Below are 23,425 nucleotides of genomic sequence, written 5' to 3' on the forward strand. Positions count from 1 at the left end.
GGGGGTTTTTGGGGGGAATTTTGGGTTTTTTGAGGGAAATTTTGGGGTTTCTTGGGGGGAATTCTAGGGGGTTTTTGGGGGAATTTTGGGTTTTTTTGGGGGAAGTGTTGGGGGGGTTTGGGGGAAATTTTGGGTTTTTTTTGTAGGGAATTTTTGGGGGACATTTTGGGGTTTTTGGGGGGGAATTTTGGGGTTTTTTGGGGGGAATTTGGGGGGTTTTGGGGGGAAATTTTGGGTTTAATTTGAGGGGAATTTTGCGGGTTTTTGGGGATTTTTTTGGGGGGGGGATTTTTGCGGGTTTTTGGGGATTTTTTTGGGGGGGGATTTTTGCGGTTTTTTTGGGGGAATTTCGGGGCTTTTTGGGAGGTTTGGGGGGGAAATTTTGGCGGGAAATTTTGGGGGTTTTTGTAGGGACTTTTGGGGTTTTTTTGAGGGAAATGGGGAGTTTTGGGGGGAAATTCTGGGGTTTTTTTGTAGGGAATTTTGGGGGGAATTTTGGTTTTTTTGGGGGGAATTTGGGGGGGTTGTGGGGGGAAATTTTGGGGGTTTTTTGGGGGAATTTTGCGGGCTTTGGGGATTTTTTGTGAGGGGATTTTTGCGGTTTTTCGGGGAAATTTCGGAGCTTTTTGGGGGGTTTGGGGGGGAAATTTTGGCGGGAAATTTTGGGGGTTTTTGTAGGGAATTTTGGGTTTTTTTGGGGGGGAATTTTGGGGTTTTTTTGGGGGGGAATTTTGGTTGTTTTTTGTAGGGAATTTTGCAGTTTTTTGGGGAAATTTCGGGGCTTTTTGGGAGGGTTTGGGGGGGAAATTTCGGCGGGAAATTTTGGGGCTTTTAAGATTTTTTTTGTGTTTTTTTTTTTTTCCGGGGAGTTTTTGAGGGAAAATTTGACGGTTTTGGGGGGAAAATCTTGGGGAGAAATTTGTTTTTTTTTTTTTGGGGGGGGGGGGTTTGGGGGGATTTTTGGTGCCGTTTTCGGGGGTGCCTCAACCTCGAGTCCCCCCCAGGGAGGAAGAGGAGGAGGAAGAGAAAGAGGAGGACGACACCAGTCCCTGGCTTTGCCAAACTGGGCCGGACTGGGAGCCACTGGGAGCGGCCGGGGGGGGGTCCCTGAGCCCCCCCCAGCCCCGGGGGGGGGTCCTGGGGCTCAGCCCCTCCCTGCTCGCCCCCCCCGAGCCCCCCGAGCCCCCCGAGGGCGTCGTCAGAGGTGGGGGAGGGGAAATTTGGGGGGAATTTGGGTTTTTTTGGGGGGGGCGGGGGGAAATTTGGGTTTTTTTTGGGTTTTTTGGGTTTTTTTTTTGGGGGTGGGCTTTTATTTTGAAGGATTTGGGGGGATTGGGGGAGTTTTTTGGGGAAAATTTGGGGTTTTTTTGTGGTTTTGGGGGGTTTTAAGGGGAGTTTTGGGGAAATTTGGGGGGTTTTGGTTTTTTGGTTTTTTTGGGGGGTGGGCTTTTATTTTGAAGGATTTGGGGGGATTGGGGGAGTTTTTTGGGGAAATTTTGGGGTTTTTTGTGGTTTTGGGGGGGTTTTAAGGGGAGTTTTGGGGAAATTTGGGGGATTTTGGGTTTTTTTGTTTTTTTTGGGGGGTAGGCTTTTATTTTGAAGGATTTGGGGGAGTTTTTTGGGGAAATTTTGGGTTTTTTTTGTGGTTTTGGGGGGGTTTTAAGGGGAGTTTTGGGGAAATTTGGGGGGTTTTGGGTTTTTTTGGTTTTTTTTGGGGGGTGGGGTTTTATTTTGAAGGATTTGGGGGTAACTGGGGGAGTTTTTTGGAGAAAATTTGGGTTTTTTGTGGTTTTGGGGGGGTTTAAGGGGAATTTTGGGGAAATTTGGGGGGTTTTTGGTTTTTTGGGTTTTTTTGGGAGGGGATTGGGGGTTTCGAGGTTTTTGGGGGGAAATTTGCGTTTTTTTGGGGCGGTTTCGGTGGGTTTTTTTGGGGGTGGGTTGGTTTTCTTGGGAGGATTCGGGCGTTTTAAGTGGGAAATTTTTGGGGTTCGGGAGTGAATTTTGGGGCCTTTGTGTGAAATTTCGGGGATTTTGGGGGTTGGGGAGGTTCCGAGGGAAATTTGGGGGAGATTTGGGGGGTTTTTTTTGGGAGGTTTTTTCTGGGTTTTTTTTTGGGGGGAGATTTGGGGTGGGTTTGGGCTCCGGGCGGCTCTGGGCGTGTCCCCTCCCCTCCCCTCCCCCCCCCCCTCAGTGTCACTTTGTGTCCCCTCCCCCAGAGCTGTTCCCGGACGCGCAGCTCAGCCCCCAGGTGGGTGCGGTCCCCTCCCCCTCCTCGGTGTCACCTCCCCGGTGCCACCCCCCGATGGCACCCCCGGTGTCACCTCCCCGGTGCCACCCCTCAATGGCACCCCCAGTGTCACCCTGTCCCCTCCCCGGTGTCCCCTCCCTGGTGCCACCCCCCCCAAATGTCACCTCCCCGGTGCCACCCCTCAATGGCACCCCCAGTGTCACCCTGTCCCCTCCCCGGTGTCACCTCCCTGGTGCCACCCCCCCCAAATGTCACCTCTGCAAGTGCCACCCCCCAATGGCACCCCCAGTGTCACCCTGTCACCCCCTGATGTCACCCCAATGTCACCCCCAGCCCCCTTCAAAGCCACCCCCAGTGCCACCCTGTCCCCTCCCCGGTGTCACCTCCCTGGTGCCACCCCCCCCCAAATGTCACCCCCGGTGTCACCTCCCCAAGTGCCACCCCTCAATGGCACCCCCAGTGCCACCGTGTCACCCCCTGATGTCACCCCCGATGTCACCCCCAGTGTCACCCCAATGTCACCCCTATGTCACCCCCAATGTCACCCCCAGTGCCACCCGAATGCCAGCCCAATGTCACCCCAATGTCACCCCAATGTCACCCCCAATGTCACCCTGATGTCACCCCCAGTGTCACCCCTTCAAAGCCACCCCGTCATCCCCGTTACCACCCCAATGTCACCTCAGTGTCACCCCTTCAAAGCCACCCCCAGTGCCACCCTGTCACCCCCAGTGCCACCCCGATGTCACCCCAGTGTCCCCCCTTTCAAAGCCACCCTCAGTGCCACCCTGTCACCCCCAGTGTCACCCCAATGTCACCCCAGTATCACCCCAGTATCACCCCAGTGCCACCCCTTCAAAGCCACCCCCAGTGCCACCCTGTCACCCCCAGTGCCACCCTGATGTCACCCCCATGTCACCCCAGTGTCACCCCAGTGCCACCCATTCAAAGCCACCCCCAGTGCCACCCTGTCACCCCCAGTGCCACCCCGATGTCACCCCAGTGTCACCCCTTCAAAGCCACCCCCAGTGCCACCCTGTCACCCCCAGTTTCACCCCGATGTCACCCCCAGTGTCACCCCTTCAAAGCCACCCCCAGTGCCACCCTGTCACCCCCAGTGCCACCCCGATGTCACCCCCAGTGTCACCCTGTCACCCCCTGATGTCACCCCCGATGTCACCCCAGTGCCACCTGAATGCCAGCCCAGTGCCATCCCAATGTCACCCCGATGTCACCCCAATGTCACCCCAATGTCACCCCCAATGTCACCCCAGTGTCACCCCAATGTCACCCCCAGTGTCACCCGCAGCCCCCTTCAAAGCCACCCCCAGTGCCACCCTGTCACCCCTGATGTCACCCCCGGTGCCACCCTGTCCCCTCCCCGGTGTCACCTCCCTGCTGCCACCCCCCCCAAATGTCACCTCCGGTGTCACCTCCCCAAGTGCCACCCCCCCAAAATGTCACCTCCCCGGTGCCACCCCTCAATGGCACCCCCGGTGTCACCCTGTCACCCCCTGATGTCACCCCCGATGTCACCCCCAATGTCACCCCAGTGCCACCCGAATGCCAGCCCAGTGTCACCCCAATGTCACCCCTTCAAAGCCACCCTCAGTGCCACCCTTTAACCCCGATGTCACCCCAGTGTCACCCCCAGTGTCACCCCAGTGTCACCCCAGTGTCACCCCTTTCAAAGCCACCCCCAGTGCCACCCTGTCACCTCCAATGTCACCCCAGTGTCACCCCTTCAAAGCCACCCTCAGTGCCACCCTTTAACCCCGATGTCACCCCAGTGCCACCCCAATGTCACCCCAGTGTCACCCTTTCAAAGCCACCCTCAGTGCCACCCTGTCACCCCCAGTGTCACCCCGATGTCACCCCCAGTGTCACCCCTTCAAAGCCACCCCCAGTGCCACCCTGTCACCCCCAGTGTCACCCCCAATGTCACCCCAGTGTCACCCTTTCAAAGCCACCCCCAGTGCCACCCTGTCACCCCCAGTGCCACCCCGATGTCACCCCCATGTCACCCCAGTGTCACCCTTTCAAAGCCACCCTCAGTGCCACCCTGTCACCCCCCGATGTCACCCCAATGTCACCCCCGATGTCACCCCGATGTCACTCCCAGTGTCACCCCTTTCAAAGCCACCCCCAGTGCCACCCTGTCACCCCCAGTGCCACCCCAATGTCACCCCAATGTCACCCCTTTCAAAGCCCCCCTCAGTGCCACCCTGTCACCCCAGTGCCACCCCGATGTCACCCCCAGTGTCACCCCCACCCCGTTCCACCCCACCCCCGGTGCCCGCCGGTGCCCCCCGGTGCCCCGCGGTGCCCCCGCGCTGTCCCCGTCCCGCAGGACCCGGCGGGCCCCGCTGGCCCCGCTGGCCCCGCTGGCCCCGGTGGCCCCGAGGGGACCCGAGGCGGGGCCCGGGCCCGGGGCCAGGAGCAGGAGCAGGGGCGGCCCCGCAAGCGCAAGTGCGTGAACGGCTTCATCATGTTCTGCCGCCTCAACCGGCGCGAGTACATGAGGTGACACCTGGGCACACCTGGGCACACCTGGGCACACCTGGGGACACCTGGGGACATCGGGAGGGCACTTGGGGACACCTGGGGACACCTGGGGACACCTGGGGACATCTGGGGACATCGGGGGGACACTGGGATGTGGGGACGGGGGGATTTGGGGACACCTGGGGGACACCTGGGGACATCTGGGGACACCGGGAGGGCACTTGGGGACATCGGGGGACACTTGGGGACACCTGGGGACACTGGGATGTGAGGACGGGGGGATTTGGGGACACCTGGGGACACCTGGGGACACCTGGGGACATCAGGAGGGCACTTGGGGACATCGGGAGGGCACTTGGGGACACTGGGATGTGGGGATGGGGGATTTGGGGACACCAGGGGACACTGGGGACTGGCTTCATCATGTTCTGCCGCCTCCAACCGGCGCGAGTACATGAGGTGACACCTGGGGACACCTGGGGACACCGGGGGGACACCTGGGGGACACTTGGGGACACCTGGGGACACCTGGGGACACTGGGATGTGGGGACGGGGGGATTTGGGGACACTGGGGGACACCAGGGGACACACGGGAGCGGCTTCATCATGTTCTGCCGCCTCAACCGGTGCGAGAACATGAGGTGACACCTGGGGACACCTGGGGACACCTGGGGACACCTGGGGACATCGGGAGGGCACTTGGGGACACCTGGGGACACCGGGGGGACACCTGGGGGACACTTGGGGACACCTGGGGACATCGGGGGGACACTGGGATGTGGGGACGGGGGGACCTGGGGACACCGGGGGAAACCAGGGGACACCTGGGGACATCAGGGGGACATCAGGGGGACACTGGGATGTGGGGATGGGGGGATTTGGGGACACCTGGGGACACTTGGGGACATCGGGAGGGACACTGGGATGTGGGGACGGAGGGATCTGGGGACACTGGAGGACGCTTGGGGACACTGGGGGATGCTTGGGGACACTTGGGGGGACACTGGGGACACTGGGATGTGGGGATGGGGGATTTGGGGACACCAGGGGACACCTGGGGACATTGGAGGGGCATCGGGGGGACACTGGGATATGGGGACGGGGGGATTTGGGGCCACTTGGGGCCACTTGGGGACACTGGGGGACGCTTGGGGACACCTGGGGACATCGGGAGGGACACTGGGATGTGGGGACGGGGGATTTGGGGACACCTGGGGACACTTGGGGACATCGGGGGGACACTGGGATGTGGGGACGGGGGGGATTTGGGGACACGGGGACACTTGGGGACACTCTGGGGACACTGGGATGAGGGGATGGGGGATTTGGGGACACCAGGGGACACTCGGGGCCACCCCGCGGTGCCATCGCGGCGACCCCGCGGTGCCCTCGCGGTGCCAGCGCCGTCCCCGGGCTCACGTCCACGGCGGCCACGCGGGACCTGGCGCGGCTCTGGCGCAGCCTCGGCCCCGACGAGCGCCGCCCCTACTGGTTCGTACTGGTCCGTACTGGTCCGTACTGGTTTGTACTGGTGCGGTACCGGGAGCCCCCGGGAGGGTTTGGGGGGAGGGTTTGGGGATGTCCCCGCCGTGTCCCCTCCCCTCCCGCCGTGTCCCCCCCGCCGTGTCCCCGCAGCCGCCGCGCGCGGCGCTTCAGCCGCCAGCACGACCGGATGGTGCGGCCGGAGCGGGGCGGCGACAGCGGCGACAGCGGCGACAGCGACAGCGCCGCGCCCCTGAGACTGCTGCTGGCGGCGCACGGGAGGCCCGGGGACGGCGGGGGACACCCCGGGGATGGCGGGGGACACCCCGGGGATAGCGTGGGACACTTTGGAGATGGCGTGTGACACCCCGGGGATGGCGTGGGACACTTTGGGGATGGCGTGTGACACCCCGGGGATGGCGTGGGACACTTTGGGGATGGCGTGGGACACTTTGGGGATGGTGTGTGACACCCTGGGGACGGCGTGTGACACCCCGGGGATGGCGTGGGACACCCTGGGGATGGCGGGGGACACTTTGGGGATGGCGTGTGACACCCCGGGGATAGCGTGGGACACTTTGGGGATGGTGTGTGACACCCCGGGGATGGCGTGGGACACTTTGGGGATGGTGTGTGACACCCCGGAGATGGCGTGGGACACTTTGGGGATGGTGTGTGACACCCCGGGGATGGCGTGGGACACCCTGGGGATGGCGGGGGACACTTTGGGGATGGCGTGGGACACTTTGGGGACAGCGTGGGACACCCCGGGGATGGCGTGTGACACCCTGGGGATGGCGTGTGACACTTTGGGGATGGCGTGTGACACTTTGGGGATGGCGTGTGACACCCTGGGGATGGCTTGGGACACTTTGGGGACAGCTGGGGACACACCGGGGACAGCCGGGTATAGCCTGAGGACAGCTGGGGACAGCCTCGTGTCCCCTCCGGGGTGTCCCTGTCCCCATTTCGGTTCGTGTCCCCATCGTGTCCCAGTTCTTGTCCCCAACGTGTCCCAGTTCTTGTCCCCACCCCAGTTCCTGCCCCCATCCCAGTTCCTGTCCCCAACGTGTCCCAATTCCTGTTCTCATCCCAGTTTGTGTCCCAGTTCCTGTCCCCATCCCAGTTCCTGTCCCCATCCCAGTTCATGCCCCCATGCTGTCCCCATTTCGGTTCGTGCCCCCATCGTGTCCCAGTTCCTGTCCCCAACATGTCCCCGTTCCTGTCCTCATCCCAGTCCCTGTCCCAGTTCTTGTCCCCATCGTGTCCCAGTTCCTGTCCCCATCCCAGTTCCTGTCCCCATCCCAGTCCCTGTTCCCATCCTGATTTGTGTCCCCACCGTGTCCCCACCCCAGTTCCTGTCCCAGTTCCTGTCCCCATCCCAGTTCGTGTCCCCATCGCGTCCCAGTTCCTGTCCCCATCCCCGGGGCTTTGGGAGGGGACACCCTGAGGACACCCAGGGGACACCCCGGGGACACCCAGGGGACACCTCAAGGACACCCCGGGGACACCCCGAGGCCGCCCCTCCGTCCCCACCCCCCGCTGTGTCCCCCAGTGCCACCTCCCGGTGCCCCCGATGTCCCCAAGTGTCCCCTGCGCCCTCCCAAGTGCCAGCGGGGATTTGGGGACGGGGGATTTGGGGACATTTGGGGACAATTGGGGGGGATTTGGGGACAATGAGGGGGATTTGGGGATAATTGGGGGGGATTTGGGGACAATTGGGAGAGATTTGGGGACAATTGGGAGAGATTTGGGGACAATTGGGGGGATTTGGGGACAATTGAGAGGGGATTTGGGGGCACTTGAGAGAGACTTGGGGTCAATTGTGGGATATTTGGGGACAGTTGGGAGGGATTTGGGGACAATTGGGAGAGATTTGGGGACAATGGGGGGGATTTGGGGACAATTGGGAGGATTTAGGGACAATGGGGGGATTTAGGGACAATTGGGGGATTTGGGGACAATGAGGGGGATTTGGGGACAATGAGGGGGATTTGGGGACAATTGAGGGATACTTGGGGACAATTGAGAGGGGATTTGGGGACAATTGGGGGATATTTGGGGACAATTGGGGGATTTGGGGATAATTGGGAGGGATTTGGGGACAATTGGGAGAGATTCGGGGACAATTGGGAGAGATTCGGGGACATTTGGGGGGATTTGGGGACAATGGGAGGGATTTGGGGACAATTGAGAGGGGATTTGGGGACAATTGGGGGATATTTGGGGACAATTGGGGGATATTTGGGGACAATTGGAAGAGATTCGGGGACAACGAGGTTTGGGGGCAACGCCAGGGGGGTGGCGACACCCAAAATGTCCTTTTTTTGTCCCATTTTTTGGCCCCTCCCCCCCCCCCTCCGGACACCGCAGCTCTTTCCAAAATCTTTTATTGACGCCCCTCCCCCACTTCCCCCTCCCCAAATTCCCCCCAAAAAACCCCAAAAAACACCAAATAAATACCCAAGAAAATTCCGTTAAAAAGGGGAATTTCGGGAAAATTCGGGGAATTTCGGGGGAGTTTTTGGGAATTTGGGGGGGGAGGGGGGGGACACGGCACCCGATTATCACACGGTGATAAGGCAGCGGCGACAGCCCCGGATTTTGGGGGGTTTTTAGGGGATTTTGGGGGGTTTTAGGGGATTTTGGGGAGTTTCCGGCTGTACAACTTTACAAAGCGGGGGGGGAATCCCAAAATTTGGGGGAAAATCCCAAAAATTTGGGGCGGGAATCCCAAAAAACGGGGGGAGGGGGAATGGGGAAAATCCCAAAAAAGGGGGAGAAAAAAAATCCCAAATTTGGGGAGAAAAAAAATCCCAAAGTTTGGAGGAAAAAAAAATGCCCAAAATTTGGGATTTACCCACAGGAGGGAAATCCCCAAAATTGCGAGGAAATCCCAAAAAATGGGAGGGAAAAAAAATCCCAAAAATGGGTGGAAAAAAATCCCAAATTCGGGGGGAAAAAATCCCAAAAACTGGAAGGGGGAAATCCCAAAATTTGTGGGGGAAAATCCCAAAAATTGGAGAAAAAAACTCCCCAAAATTTGGGATTTATCCAGGAGAAAATTCCCCAAATCTGGGATTAGTCTGGGGGGGGGGGAGAATTCCTAAAAAAAAAAATTGGGGGTAAATCCCAAAACTTGGGGAAAAAAATCTCCTAAAAATTACAGGAAAAATCCTAAAAATTGAGATTTATCCAGGAGGGAAAAATCTCCAAAAATTTGGGATTTATTCAGGGGGGAAAAGTCCTAAAAATTAGGGGGAAAATCCTAAAAATTGGCATTTATCTGAGGGGAAAAAAAAATCCTAAAAATTGGGGGGAAAATCCCCAAAATTTGGGATTTATCCGAGGGGAAAGAAAATCCTAAAAATTGAGGGGAAAATCCCCAAAATTTGGGATTTTTCCAGGGGGAAAAAATCCTAAAAATTGAGGGGGAAATCCCAAAAATTTGGGATTTATCAGAGGGAAAAAATCCTAAAAATTGGGGGGAAAAATCCTAAAAATTGGGGGAAGAAATCCTAGAAATTGGGGGGAAAATCCCCAAAATTTCGGATTTATCCCAGGGAAAACAAAATCCTAAAAATGGGGGAAATCCCCAAAATTTGGGATTTATCCAGGGGGAAAAATCCTAAAAATTGGGGGGAAAATCCTAAAAATTGGCATTTATCTGAGGGAAAAATATCCTAAAAACTGGGGGAAAATCCCCCAAATTTGGGATTTATCCAGGGGAAGAAAATCCTAAAAATTGGGGGAATATCCACAAAATTTGGGATTTATCCAGGGGAAGAAAATCCTAAAAATTGGGGGGAAAATCCCCAAAATTTGGGATTTTTCCAGGGGGAAAAAATCCTAAAAATTGAGGGGAAAATCCCAAAAATTTGGGATTTATCAGAGGGAAAAAATCCTAAAAATTGGGGGGGAAATCCCCAAAATTTGGGATTTATCCGAGGGGGAAAAAATCTTAAAAACTGGGGTTTATCCGAGGGAAAAAAAAATCCTAAAAACTGGGGGGAAAAATCCCCAAAATTTGGGAGAGGAAAAAAAAAAAAAAATCCTAAAATTTGGGATTTTACCTGGAGGGAAAAATCCCCCAAATTGTCCCAAATTTGTCCAAAATTTGAGGGAGGGGACGGGAATTGTCCCTCCAGGTGTCACCCCCTGTCCCTGGAAGTGCCACCAGGTGCCACCTCAGCTGTGCCACCCCATCCCTGGAGGTGCCACCAGGTGCCACCTCAGCTGTGCCACCCCCTGTCCCTGGAGGTGACCGAGGCCACCAGGTGCCACCAGGTGCCACCAACACCCAGAGGAACAACCGATGTCACCGTGGTGCCACCTCCTGTCCCGCTGCCGCGCTGTGACCGGACATCCCCGGGCACTGTGACCAGCTGTCCGTGGGCACTGATGACCGGCCACCCCGGGCACTGACTGGCCATCCCGGGCACTGTGACCAGCTGTCCATGGGCACTATGACCGGCTGTCCGTGGGCACTGTGACCAGCTGTCCGTGGGCACTGTGACCGGCCACCCTGGGCACTGATGACCGGCCACCCCGGGCACTATGACCACCTGTCCATGGGCACTGATGACCGGCCACCCCGGGCACTGTGACCAGCTGTCCGTGGGCACTATGACCGGCTGTCCGTGGGCACTGTGACCAGCTGTCCGTGGGCACTGTGACCGGCCATCCTGGGCACTGTGACCGGCTGTAGGTGGGCACTGTGACCGGCCGTCCGTGGGCACTGTGACCAGCTGTCCGTGGGCACTGTGACCGGCTGTCCCTGGGCACTGTGACCAGCTGTCCGTGGGCACTGTGACCAGCTGTCCGTGGGCACTGTGACCGGCTGTCCATGGGCACTGTGACCGGCCGGCCGTGGGCACTGTGACCAGCTGTCCATGGGCACTGTGACCGGCCATCCGTGGGCACTATGACCAGCTGTCCGTGGGCACTGTGACCAGCTGTCCGTGGGCACTGTGACCGGCCATCCGTGGGCACTGTGACCGGCTGTCCGTGGGCACTGTGACCAGCTGTCCGTGGGCACTGTGACCGGCCATCCTGGGCACTGTGACCAGCTGTCCGTGGGCACTATGACCGGCTGTCCGTGGGCACTGTGACCAGCTGTCCATGGGCACTGTGACCGGCCGTCCGTGGGCACTGTGACCAGCTGTCCGTGGGCACTGATGACCGGCCATCCGTGGGCACTGTGACCGGCCGCCCGTGGGCACTGTGACCAGCTGTCCGTGGGCACTGTGACCAGCTGTCTGTGGGCACTGATGACCGGCCACCCCAGGCACTGTGACCGGCCACCCTGGGCACTGTGACCAGCTGTCCATGGGCACTGTGACCGGCCATCCCGGGCACTGTGACCAGCTGTCCGTGGGCACTGTGACCGGCCACCCCGGGCACTGTGACCAGCTGTCCATGGGCACTGATGACCGGCCACCCCGGGCACTGATGACCGGCCGCCCCGGGCACTGTGACCGGCTGTCCATGGGCACTGATGACCAGCCACCCCGGGCACTGATGACCGGCTGTCCATGGGCACTGATGACCAGCCACCCCGGGCACCGTGACCAGCTGTCCATGGGCACTGATGACCGGCCACCCCGGGCACTGATGACCGGCTGTCCATGGGCACTGATGACCAGCCACCCCGGGCACTGATGACCGGCCATCCCGGGCACTGTGACCAGCTGTCCGTGGGCACTGATGACCGGCCATCCCCGGGCACTGTGACCAGCTGTCCGTGGGCACTGATGACCGGCCACCCCGGGCACTGTGACCAGCTGTCCGTGGGCACTGATGACCGGCCACCCCGGGCACTGTGACCAGCTGTCCGTGGGCACTATGACCGGCTGTCCGTGGGCACTGTGACCAGCTGTCCGTGGGCACTGTGACCGGCCGGCCGTGGGCACTGTGACCAGCTGTCCGTGGGCACTGTGACCGGCTGTCCATGGGCACTGTGACCAGCTGTCCGTGGGCACTGTGACCGGCCATCCTGGGCACTGTGACCGGCCGGCCGTGGGCACTGTGACCAGCTGTCCGTGGGCACTGTGACCGGCCATCCTGGGCACTGTGACCAGCTGTCCGTGGGCACTGTGACCAGCTGTCCGTGGGCACTGATGACCGGCCACCCCGGGCACTGTGACCAGCTGTCCGTGGGCACTGTGACCGGCCATCCCCGGGCACTGTGACCAGCTGTCCATGGGCACTGATGACCGGCCATCCCCGGGCACTGTGACCGGCCACCCCGGGCACTGTGACCAGCTGTCCATGGGCACTGATGACCGGCCACCCCGGGCACCGTGACCAGCTGTCCATGGGCACTGATGACTGGCCATCCCGGGCACTGTGACCAGCTGTCCATGGGCACTGATGACCGGCCACCCCGGGCACTGTGACCAGCTGTCCGTGGGCACTGATGACCGGCCACCCCGGGCACTGTGACCAGCTGTCCGTGGGCACTGATGACCGGCCACCCCGGGCACTGTGACCGGCCATCCTGGGCACTGATGACCGGCCATCCCCGGGCACTGTGACCAGATGTCCGTGGGCACTGATGACCGGGTGTCCGTGGGCACTGATGACCGGCCACCCCGGGCACTGATGACCGGCCATCCCCGGGCACTGTGACCGGCCATCCCGGCCGTCCGCGGGGTCACACGAAGACCTTGGCCAGGGCGTCGGCGCCGGCGCTGGCGCTGAGGGCGCGGTGTGGGTGGAAGGCCACGGCCAGCACGGCCTCCTCGTGCTTGCGGCGGTGCGCGGGCAGCTCCTGCACGCAGGCGCGGTGACACAGGTGCCACAGGCGCAGCGAACAGTCGTGACCTGGGGACACAGAGGGGACACTGGGGACACTGGGGTGACACAGGGACACTGGGGTGACACAGGGACACTGGGGATACTGGGGACATTGGGGTGACACGGGGACACTGGGGACACTGGAGTGACACAGGGGCAGAAGAGACACTGAGGACATTGGGGACAGAGAGAACAGAGAGGACATTGGGGACACTGGGGGACATTAGGGGACATTGGGGACACTGGGGACACTGGGGACACTGGGGACACTGGGGACATTGGGGTGACACAGGGACACTGGGGACACTGGGGTGACACAGGGACACTGGGGACACTGGGGACACTGGGGTGACACAGGGACACTGGGGACACTGGGGTGACACAGGGACACTGGGGATACTGGGGACATTGGGGTGACACGGGGACACTGGGGACACTGGGGTGACACAGGGGCAGAAGAGACACTGGGGACATTGGGGACAGAGAGAACAGAGAGGACATTGGGGACACTGGGGGACATTAGGGGACATTGGGGACACTGGGGACACTGGGGACATTGGGGACACTGGGGTGACACAGGGACACTGGGGACACTGGGGACACTGGGGACAGAGGGATATTGGGGGCATTGGGGTGACACAGGGACACTGGGGACACTGGGGACATTGGGGTGACACAGGGACACTGGGGACACTGGGGACATTGGGGGCATTGGGGTGACACAGGGACACTGGGGACACTGGGGACATTGGGGTGACACAGGGACACTGGGGACACTGGGGACATTGGGGGCATTGGGGTGACACAGGGACACTGGGGACACTGGGGACACTGGGGACATTGGGGTGACACAGGGACACTGGGGACACTGGGGACACTGGGGACATTGGGGTGACACAGGTGCCACAGGTGCAGCGAGCAATTGTGACCTGGGGGGACAATGGGGACACTGGGGGGACACGGGGACACTGGGGATACTGGGGACATTGGGGTGACACAGGGACACTGGGGACACTGGGGATACTGGGGACATTGGGGTGACACAGGGACACTGGGGTGACACAAGGACATTGGGGACATTGGGGTGACACAGGGACACTGGGGACACTGTGGACATTGGGGACACTGGGGACAGAGGGACATTGGGGACATTGGGGTGACACAGGGACATTGGGGACACTGGGGACATTGGGGTGACACAGGTGCCACAGGTGCAGCGAGCAATCGTGACCTGGGGGGACAATGGGGACATTGGAGGGACACGGGGACACTGGGGATACTGGGGACATTGGGGTGACACAAGGACATTGGGGACACTGGGGTGACACAGGGACACTGGGGACACTGGGGACACTGGGGACACTGGGGACATCGGGGTGACACAGGTGCCACAGGTGCAGCGAGCAATCGTGACCTGGGGGGACAATGGGGACACTGGGGTGACACAGGGACACTGGGGATACTGGGGACATTGGGGTGACACAGGGACACTGGGGGTGACACAAGGACATTGAGGACACTGGGGACACTGGGGTGACACAGGGACATTGGGGACACTGGGGTGACACAGGGACATTGGGGACATGGGGTGACACAGGGACATTGGGGACACTGGGGACATTGGGGACACTGGGGATACTGGGGACACTGGGGACACTGGAGACATTGGGGACAGGGGACACTGGGGTGACACAGGGACATTGGGGTGACAGAGGGACATCGGGGACACTGGGGATAGAGGAGACATTGGGGACACTGGGGTGACACGGGGACACTGGGGACACTGGGGACACACCTGGGCATGTGGGCACAGGTGACAATGACAATGGCAGTGACAGCGGACACTCGGGGGGCACTCGGGGGGCACTCAGGGTCACTCAGGGGTCACTCAGGGGTCACTCGGGTCACCCAGGGGTCACTTGGGTCACTCAGCCATCACTCAGGGTCACTCAGGGTCACTCAGGGTCACTCAGGGGTCACTCAGGGGTCACTCGGGTCACCCAGGGGTCACTTGGGTCACTCAGCCATCACTCAGGGTCACTCAGGGATCACTCAGGGGTCACTCCGCGGTCACTCAGGGGTCACTCAGCGGTCACTCAGGATCACTCAGGGGTCAGGGGTCACTCAGGGGTCACTCAGGGGTCACTCAGGGGTCACTCAGGATCACTCAGGGGTCACCCCGCGGTCACTCAGGGGTCACTCGGGTCACTCAGGGGTCACTCAGGGGTCACCCTGCGGTCACTCAGGGTCACTCCGCGGTCACTCAGGGTCACTCAGGGGTCACTCAGGGGTCACCCCGCGGACACTCAGGGGTCACTCGGGTCACTCAGGGGTCACTCAGCGGTCACTCAGGGTCACTCCGTGGTCACTCAGGGGTCACTCAGGGGTCACTCAGCGGTCACTCCGCGGTCACTCAGGGTCACTCAGGGATCACTCAGGATCACTCAGGGGTCACTCATCGGTCACCCCGCGGTCACTCAGGGTCACTCATTGGTCACTCAGCGGTCACTCAGGGTCACTCCGTGGTCACTCAGGGGTCACTCAGGGGTCACCCCACGGTCACTCAGGGTCACTCAGGGATCACCCCGCGGTCACTCAGGGGTCACTCAGGGTCACTCAGGGGTCACTCAGGGGTCACCCCGCGGTCACTCAGGGGTCACTCAGGGTCACTCATTGGTCACTCAGGGGTCACTCAGGGGTCACCCCGCGGTCACTCAGGGGTCACTCAGGGGTCACTCAGGGGTCACCCCGCGGTCACTCAGGGGTCACTCAGGGGTCACTCACTGCCGGACAGCAGGAAGGCGCCGCCGGGCTCCAGCGCCAGGCAGGTGACGGCGTCCAGGTGCGCCACCATGGCGTGAACCACCTGACCTGGGGAGGGGGCGGGGCCGCGGGGGGGCGGGGTCAGCGGGGGGCGTGGCCAGAGCAGCCCCGCCCCTTCCCGCCTCCTTCCGCCCCTCATCAGGCTAATTAACCCCTAATTAACCCCGAATTCACCCCTAATTCACCCCTAGTTAACCCCTAATTCACCCCTAATTCACCCCTAGTTAACCCCTAATTCACCCCTAATTCACCCCTAATTAACCCCTAATTCACCCCTAATTAACCCCTAATTCACCCCTAACTCACCCTTAATTAACCCCTAATTAACCCCTAATTCACCCCTAATTAACCCCTAACTCACCCCTAATTCACCTCTAATTAACCCCTAATTAACCCCAATTCACCCCTAATTAACCCCTAATTCACCTCTAATTAACCCCTAATTAATCCCAATTCACCCCTAATTAACCCCTAATTCACCTCTAATAAACCCCTAATTAACCCCTAATTCACCCCTAATTAACCCCTAATTCACCCCTCATTAACCCCTAACCCCTAATTAACCCCTAATTAATCCCTAATTCACCTCTAATAAATCCCTAATTAACCCCTAATTAACCCCTAACCCCTAATTAACCCCAATTCACCCCTAATTAACCCCTAATTCACCCCTCATTAACCCCTAACCCCTAATTAACCCCTAATTAATCCCTAATTCACCTCTAATTAACCCCTAATTCACCCCTAATTCACCCCTAATTAAGCTAACCAACCTCCTAGTTACCCCTAATTACACTGATTAACCACGAATTACCGCCCAATTAACCCACCTAACCTCCTAGCTACCCCCTAACTACACTGCTTACCCCCTAATTACCCCCTAATTAAGCTAACTAACCCCCTAGCTCCCCCTAATTACACTAATTAGCCCCTAGTTAACCCATCTAACCTCCTAGCTACCCCCTAACTACACTGATTACCCCCTAATTACTCCCTAATTAACCCATCTAACCTCCCAGCTACCCCCTAACTACACTAATTACTGCCTAATTAACCCACCTAACCTTCCAGCTACCCCCTAACTACACTAATTACCCCCTAATTAACCCACCTAACCGCCTAGCTACCCCCTAACTACACTGCTTACCCCCTAATTACCTCCTCATTAAGCTACCTAGCCCCCTAGCTCCCCCTAATTACGCTAATTGGCCCCTAATTACCCCCAGTTAAGCGCGTGGGGCCGCACCGGTGCGGGTGTCCAGGTAGCGGATGGCGCGGTCATCGCTGGCCGTGATGGCCAACGGCTGCGAGGGGTGAGTGACCACCTGGTTCACCTGGGCCGAGCCACCTGCGGGGACAGCGGGGGGGGTCAGGGGACATTGGGGACACCTGGGGACACCTGGGGACACCTGGGGACACCTGGGGACAGCGGGGGGGGTCGGGGGGGGGGTCAGGGGACATTGGGGGGTCAGGGGACATTAGGGGGGCAGGGGACATTAGGGGGGCAGGGGACACCTGGGGACACCTGGGGGGGTCAGGGACAGTGAGGGGGGTCAGGGGACACCTGGGGACATTGGGGGGGGTCAGGGGACACCTGGGGACACCTGGGGGGGGCAGGGGACACCTGGGGACACCTGGGGGGGGCAGGGGACACCTGGGGACACCTGGGGACAGCGAGGGGGGTCGGGGGGGGGTCAGGGGACATTGGGGGGGTCAGGGGACATTGGGGACACCTGGGGACACCTGGGGACACCTGGGGGGGGCAGGGGACATTGGGGGGGTCAGGGGACATTGGGGACACCTGGGGACACCTGGGGACACCTGGGGGGGGCAGGGGACATTGGGGGGGTCAGGGGACACCTGGGGGGGTCAGGGGACATTGGAGGGGTCAGGGGACATTGGGGGGATCAGGGGACATTGGGGACACCTGGGGGGTCAGGGGACACCTGGGGACACCTGGGGGGGGCAGGGGACATTGGGGGGGGTCAGGGGACATTGGGGACGCCTGGGGGGGGCAGGGGACATTGGGGGGGTCAGGGGACACCTGGGGACAGCAGGGGGGGTCAGGGGACATTGGGGGGGTCAGGGGACACCTGGGGACATTGGGGGGGTCAGGGGACATTGGGGACACCTGGGGGGGTCAGGGGACACCTGGGGACACCTGGGGACACCTGGGGGGGTCAGGGACAGTGAGGGGGGTCAGGGGACACCTGGGGGGGTCAGGGGACATTGGGGGGGCAGGGGACGCCTGGGGACACCTGGGGGGGGTCAGGGGACATTGGGGGGGCAGGGGACACCTGGGGACACCTGGGGGGGGTCAGGGGACATTGGGGGGGCAGGGGACACCTGGGGACACCTGGGGGGGGTCAGGGGACACCTGGGGACACCTGGGGACATTGGGGGGGTCAGGGGACACCTGGGGACAGCAGGGGGGGGCAGGGACAGTGAGGGGGGTCAGGGGACACCTGGGAACATTTGGGGGGTCAGGGGACATTGGGGGGGGGTCTGGGGACACCTGGGGACACCTGGGGACATTAGGGGGGGTCAGGGGACACTTGGGGACATTGGGGGGGTCAGGGGACATTGGGGGGGGCAGGGGACACCTGGGGACACCTGGGGGGGGTCAGGGGACACCTGGGGACACCTGGGGACATTGGGGGGGTCAGGGGACATTGGGGGGGGTCAGGGGACACCTGGGGACAGCGGGGGGGATCAGGGGACATTGGGGGGATCAGAGGACATTGGGGGGGGTCAGGGGACACCTGGGGGTGTCAGGGGACATTGGGGGGGCAGAGGACACTTGGGGACACCTGGGGACAGCGGGGGGGGCAGGGGACACCTGGGGACACCTGGGGACAGCAGGGGGGGCAGGGGACACCTGGGGACATTGAGGGGGGCAGGGGACACTTGGGGACACCTGGGGACAGCAGGGGGGGTCAGGGGATATTGCGGGGGGGTCCTGGGGACACCTGGGGACATTAGGGGGGGTCAGGGGACACTCGGGGACAGCGGGGGGCCAGGGGACACTTGGGGACACATTGGGGGGGGGTTCAGGTGACCCCAGGTGGCCCTTGGGGACATTGGGAGGGTTCAGGTGACCCTTGGGGACATTGGGGGGGTTCAGGTGGCCCCAGGTGGCCCTTGGGGACATTGGGGGGGTTCAGGTGGCCCTTGGGGACATTGTGGGGGGGGTTCAGGTGACCCCAGGTGACCCTTGGGGGCATTGGGGGGGTTCAGGTGGCTCTTGGGGACATTGGGGGGGGTTCAGGTGGCCGCAGGTGGCCCTTGGGGGCATTGGGGGGGTTCAGGTGGCTCTTGGGGACATTGGGGGGGGTTCAGGTGGCCGCAGGTGGCCCTTGGGGACATTGGGGGGGTTCAGGTGGCCCCAGGTGGCCCTTGGGGACATTGGGAGGGTTCAGGTGGCTCTTGGGGACATTGGGGGGGTTCAGGTCACCCCAGGTGGCCCTTGGGGGGGTTCAGGTGGCCCTTGGAGACATTGGGGGGGTTCAGGTGGCCCCAGGTGACCCTTGGGGACATTGGGGGGGTTCAGGTCACCCCAGGTGGCCCTTGGGGGGGTTCAGGTGGCCCTTGGAGACATTGGGGGGGTTCAGGTGGCCCCAGGTGGCCCTTGGGGACATTGGGGGGGTTCAGGTGGCCCTTGACCAGTCACTCACCGCCGTTGGGGGACACCAGGGTGGCCTTGGTGGCCTCGAGGTCGTAGAGGACGGTGGCGCCCGAGCGGAAGCCGGCCACCAGCTGGGAGGGGTGGGTGGCCACGAACGTCACCGAGGTGGGGACACCGTGCTCTGCGAGGGGACAGCGGGACACTGAGGGGACACCTGGACAGGGGGACACTGAGGGGACACTGAGGGGACAGGAGTGACCCCCCAGGTGGCCCCAGGTCACCCAGCTGTCCCCAGGTGTGTCCCCAGGTGTGTCCCCATTGTCCCCAGGTGTCCCCCTTGTCCCCAGGTGTGTCCCCCATGTCCCCAACTGTCCCCCCAGCTGTGTCCCCCTTGTCCCCAGGTGTGTCCACCTTGTCCCCAGGCCACCCAGATGTTCCCAGGTCACTCAGCTGTCCCCCATGTCCCCAGGTGTCCCCCAGGTGTCCCCCCAGGAGTGTCCCCAGGTGTTCCCAGGTGTGTCCCCCATGTCCCCAGGTGTGTCCCCCTTGTCCCCAGGCCACCCAGGTGTCCCCAGCTCACTCAGCTGTCCACAGGTGTCCCCACAGGTGTCCCCCCAGGAGTGTCCCCAGATGCGTCCCCCTTGTCCCCCCAGCGTACCCAGGTGTCCCCAGCTGTGTCCCCAGGTGGCCCCCCATGTCCCCAAGTGTCCCCAGATGTGGCCCCCCATGTCCCCAGCTGTGTCCCCAGGTGGCCCCCCATGTCCCCAAGTGTCCCCAGATGTGTCCCCCCATGTCCCCAGGTGTGTCCCCAGGTGGCCCCCCATGTCCCCAGGTGTGTCCCCCCAGATGTGTCCCCAGGTGTCCCCCCATGTCCCCAGCTGTGCCCCCAGGTGTGTCCCCCCAGATGTGTCCCCAGGTGTCCCCCCATGTCCCCAGCTGTCCCCCCATGTCCCCAGGTGTGTCCCCAGGTGTCCCCCCATGTCCCCAGCTGTCCCCAGGTGTCCCCCCATGTCCCCAGCTGTGTCCCCAGATGTGTCCCCAGGTGTCCCCCCATGTCCCCAGGTGTGTCCCCCCAGCTGTGTCCCCCCATGTCCCCAGGTGTGTCCCCCCAGATGTGTCCCCAGGTGTCCCCCCATGTCCCCAGCTGTGCCCCCAGGTGTGTCCCCCCAGATGTGTCCCCAGGTGTCCCCCCATGTCCCCAGCTGTGTCCCCAGGTGTCCCCCCATGTCCCCAGGTGTGTCCCCAGGTGTCCCCCCATGTCCCCAGCTGTCCCCAGGTGTCCCCCCATGTCCCCAGGTGTGTCCCCAGATGTGTCCCCAGGTGTCCCCCCGTGTCCCCAGGTGTGTCCCCCCAGCTGTGTCCCCCCATGTCCCCAGGTGTGTCCCCCCAGCTGTGTCCCCAGGTGGCCCCCCATGTCCCCAGGTGTCCCCAGATGTGTCCCCAGGTGTCCCCCCATGTCCCCAGCTGTCCCCAGGTGTGTCCCCAGGTGTCCCCCCATGTCCCCAGCTGTGTCCCCCCATGTCCCCAGCTGTGTCCCCAGCCGTGTCCCCCCAGCCGTGTCCCCCCAGCCGTGTCCCCGCTCACCTTTGTGCCCGTCCAGGACGCTCAGGCAGCCGCCGGTGCCGGTGCCGCCGGTGCCGCGGGGCTCCCAGAGGCGCACGGTGCCGTCGGCCGAGCACGAGGCCAGGCGCTGGCCGGCGCCGTCGAAGGACAGGCCCCACACGGCGTCCCCGTGGCCATCGAGGACGCCCCGCAGCACGCCCGGGTCTGGGGACGGCCCCGCACGGCGTCGGGGACAGCGGGGACACCGCGGGGGGGGCTTCGGCCCCGCAGGGCCCTCAGGTGCCACCACGGCCCTGGTGGCCCCCACGGTGGCCCCCAGAGTGCCCCCAGTGCCACCACGGCCTTGGTGGCCCCCAGAATGCCCCCAGTGCCACCACGGCCTTGGTGGCCCCCACAGTGTCCCCAGTGCCACCACGGCCTTGGTGGCCCCCAGAATGCCCCCAGTGCCACCACGGCCTTGGTGGCCCCCACAGTGTCCCCAGTGCCACCACGGCCTTGGTGGCCCCCAGAGTGCCCCCAGTGCCACCACGGCCTTGGTGGCCCCCAGAATGCCCCCAGTGCCACCACGGTGGCCCCCAGAGTGTCCCCAGTGCCACCACGGCCTTGGTGACCCCCAGAATGCCCCCAGTGCCACCACGGTGGCCCCCAGAGTGCCCCCAGTGCCACCACGGCCTTGGTGGCCCCCACAGTGTCCCCAGTGCCACCACGGCCTTGGTGGCCCCCAGAGGGTCCCCAGAGTGTCCCCAGTGCCACCACGGCCCTGGTGGCCCCCATGGTGGCCCTCAGAGTGTCCCCAGTGCCACCACGGCCCTGGTGGCCCCCACAGTGTCCCCAGAGTGTTCCCAGTGCCACCACACCCCCGGTGGCCCCAAGTGTCCCTGGTGTCCTGGTGCCACCACACCCCCGGTGTCCCCAGAGTGTCCCCAAGTGTCCCTGGTGCCACCACACCCCCGGTGTCCCCGAGTGTCCCCGGTGTCCCGGTGCCACCACACCCCTGGTGTCCCCAAGTGTCCCCGGTGTCCCCAGAGTGTCCCCGGTGTCCCCGGTGCCACCACATCCCCAGTGTCCCCCTGATGTCCCAGTGCCACCACACCCCCGGTGTCCCCAGAGTGTCCCCGGTGTCCCTGGTGCCACCACACCCCCGGTGTCCCCCGATGTCCCAGTGCCACCACACCCCCGGTGTGCCCAAGTGTCCCTGGGGTCCCCGAGTGTCCCCGGTGTCCCTGGTGCCACCACACCCCCGGTGTCCCCCTGATGTCCCTGGTGCCACCACACCCCTGGTGTCCCCGAGTGTCCCTGGGGTCCCCGAGTGTTTCTGGTGTCTCTGGTGCCACCACACCCCCGGTGTCCCCAGGTGTCCCTGGTGTCCCCAGGTGTCCCCGGTGTCCCCAGTGCCACCACACCCCCAGGTGTCCCCGGTGTCCCCAGTGCCACCACACCCCCAGAGTGTCCCCGGTGTCCCCAGTGCCACCACACCCCCAGGTGTCCCCGGTGTCCCCGGTGCCACCCACCGTAGCCATCGTAGGGGTCGCTGTCCAGGGCGGGCAGGCGCCAGCAGCGGATCCGCGCGTCCACGCCGGCGCTGCAGCACAGGGCGCCGTCCCCGCCGTCGCCCGCGGCACCGCCCGCCACCGCCACCGCCAGCACCGGGCCCCTGCGCGGACACAGCGACGCGGGGCTGGCACACGGGTGGCACGGAGGGCACGGGCAGGGGACACGGAGGTGACAGGGGGGTGACAATGAGGTGACACTGACAGGGAGGTGGCACGGAGGGCACAGGCAGGGGACAGGCAGGTGACACTGACAGGGAGGTGGCACGGAGGGCACAGGCAGGGGACACGGAGGTGACACTGACAGGGAGGTGGCACGGAGGTGACACAGGTGACGCAGAGGTGACAGGTGACAGGGGGGTGACAAGGAGGTGACACTGACAGGGAGGTGGCACGGAGGGCACAGGGAGGTGACCCAGGTGACACAGAGGTGACAAGGGGGTGACAATGAGGTGACACTGACAGGGAGGTGGCACGGAGGTGACACAGGTGACGCAGAGGTGACACTGACAAGGGGGTGACAAGGAGGTGACACTGACAGGGAGGTGGCACGGAGGGCACAGGGAGGTGACACAGGTGACACAGAGGTGACAAGGGGGTGACAAGGAGGTGACACTGACAGGGAGGTGGCACGGAGGTGACAGGTGACACAGGTGACGCAGAGGTGACACTGACAGGGGGGTGACAAGGAGGTGACACTGACGGAGGTGGCACGGAGGGCACAGGGAGGTGACCCAGGTGACACGGAGGTGACAGGGAGGTGATGAATGACACAAGTGACAGGGAGGTGACACTGACAGGGAGGTGGCACGGAGGTGACACAGGTGACG

The 23,425-nt window shown here is 62.2% G+C and overlaps 1 protein-coding gene across 1 annotated transcript in view; it reads right to left on the reverse strand.

Annotated features, from left to right (window-relative positions):
• Positions 1-12,786: 12,786 nt before the first annotated feature.
• The window catches only part of STRN4 (striatin 4), a 34,109-nt gene continuing 23,470 nt past the window's right edge, over positions 12,787-23,425 (reverse strand). The window contains exons 12-17 of the mRNA XM_068998474.1: positions 22,557-22,699; positions 21,067-21,249; positions 19,532-19,663; positions 17,104-17,205; positions 15,819-15,905; positions 12,787-13,061 (exon numbers count right to left, since the gene is read on the reverse strand). Coding sequence (XP_068854575.1) covers positions 12,892-13,061; positions 15,819-15,905; positions 17,104-17,205; positions 19,532-19,663; positions 21,067-21,249; positions 22,557-22,699 — 817 coding nt within the window. The 3' untranslated portion in view covers positions 12,787-12,891. The remainder of the gene's footprint in view (positions 13,062-15,818; positions 15,906-17,103; positions 17,206-19,531; positions 19,664-21,066; positions 21,250-22,556; positions 22,700-23,425) is intronic.

The sequence above is a fragment of the Aphelocoma coerulescens genome, unplaced genomic scaffold (assembly GCF_041296385.1).
Source record: "Aphelocoma coerulescens isolate FSJ_1873_10779 unplaced genomic scaffold, UR_Acoe_1.0 HiC_scaffold_118, whole genome shotgun sequence".
NCBI classification, from domain to species: Eukaryota; Metazoa; Chordata; class Aves; order Passeriformes; family Corvidae; genus Aphelocoma; species Aphelocoma coerulescens.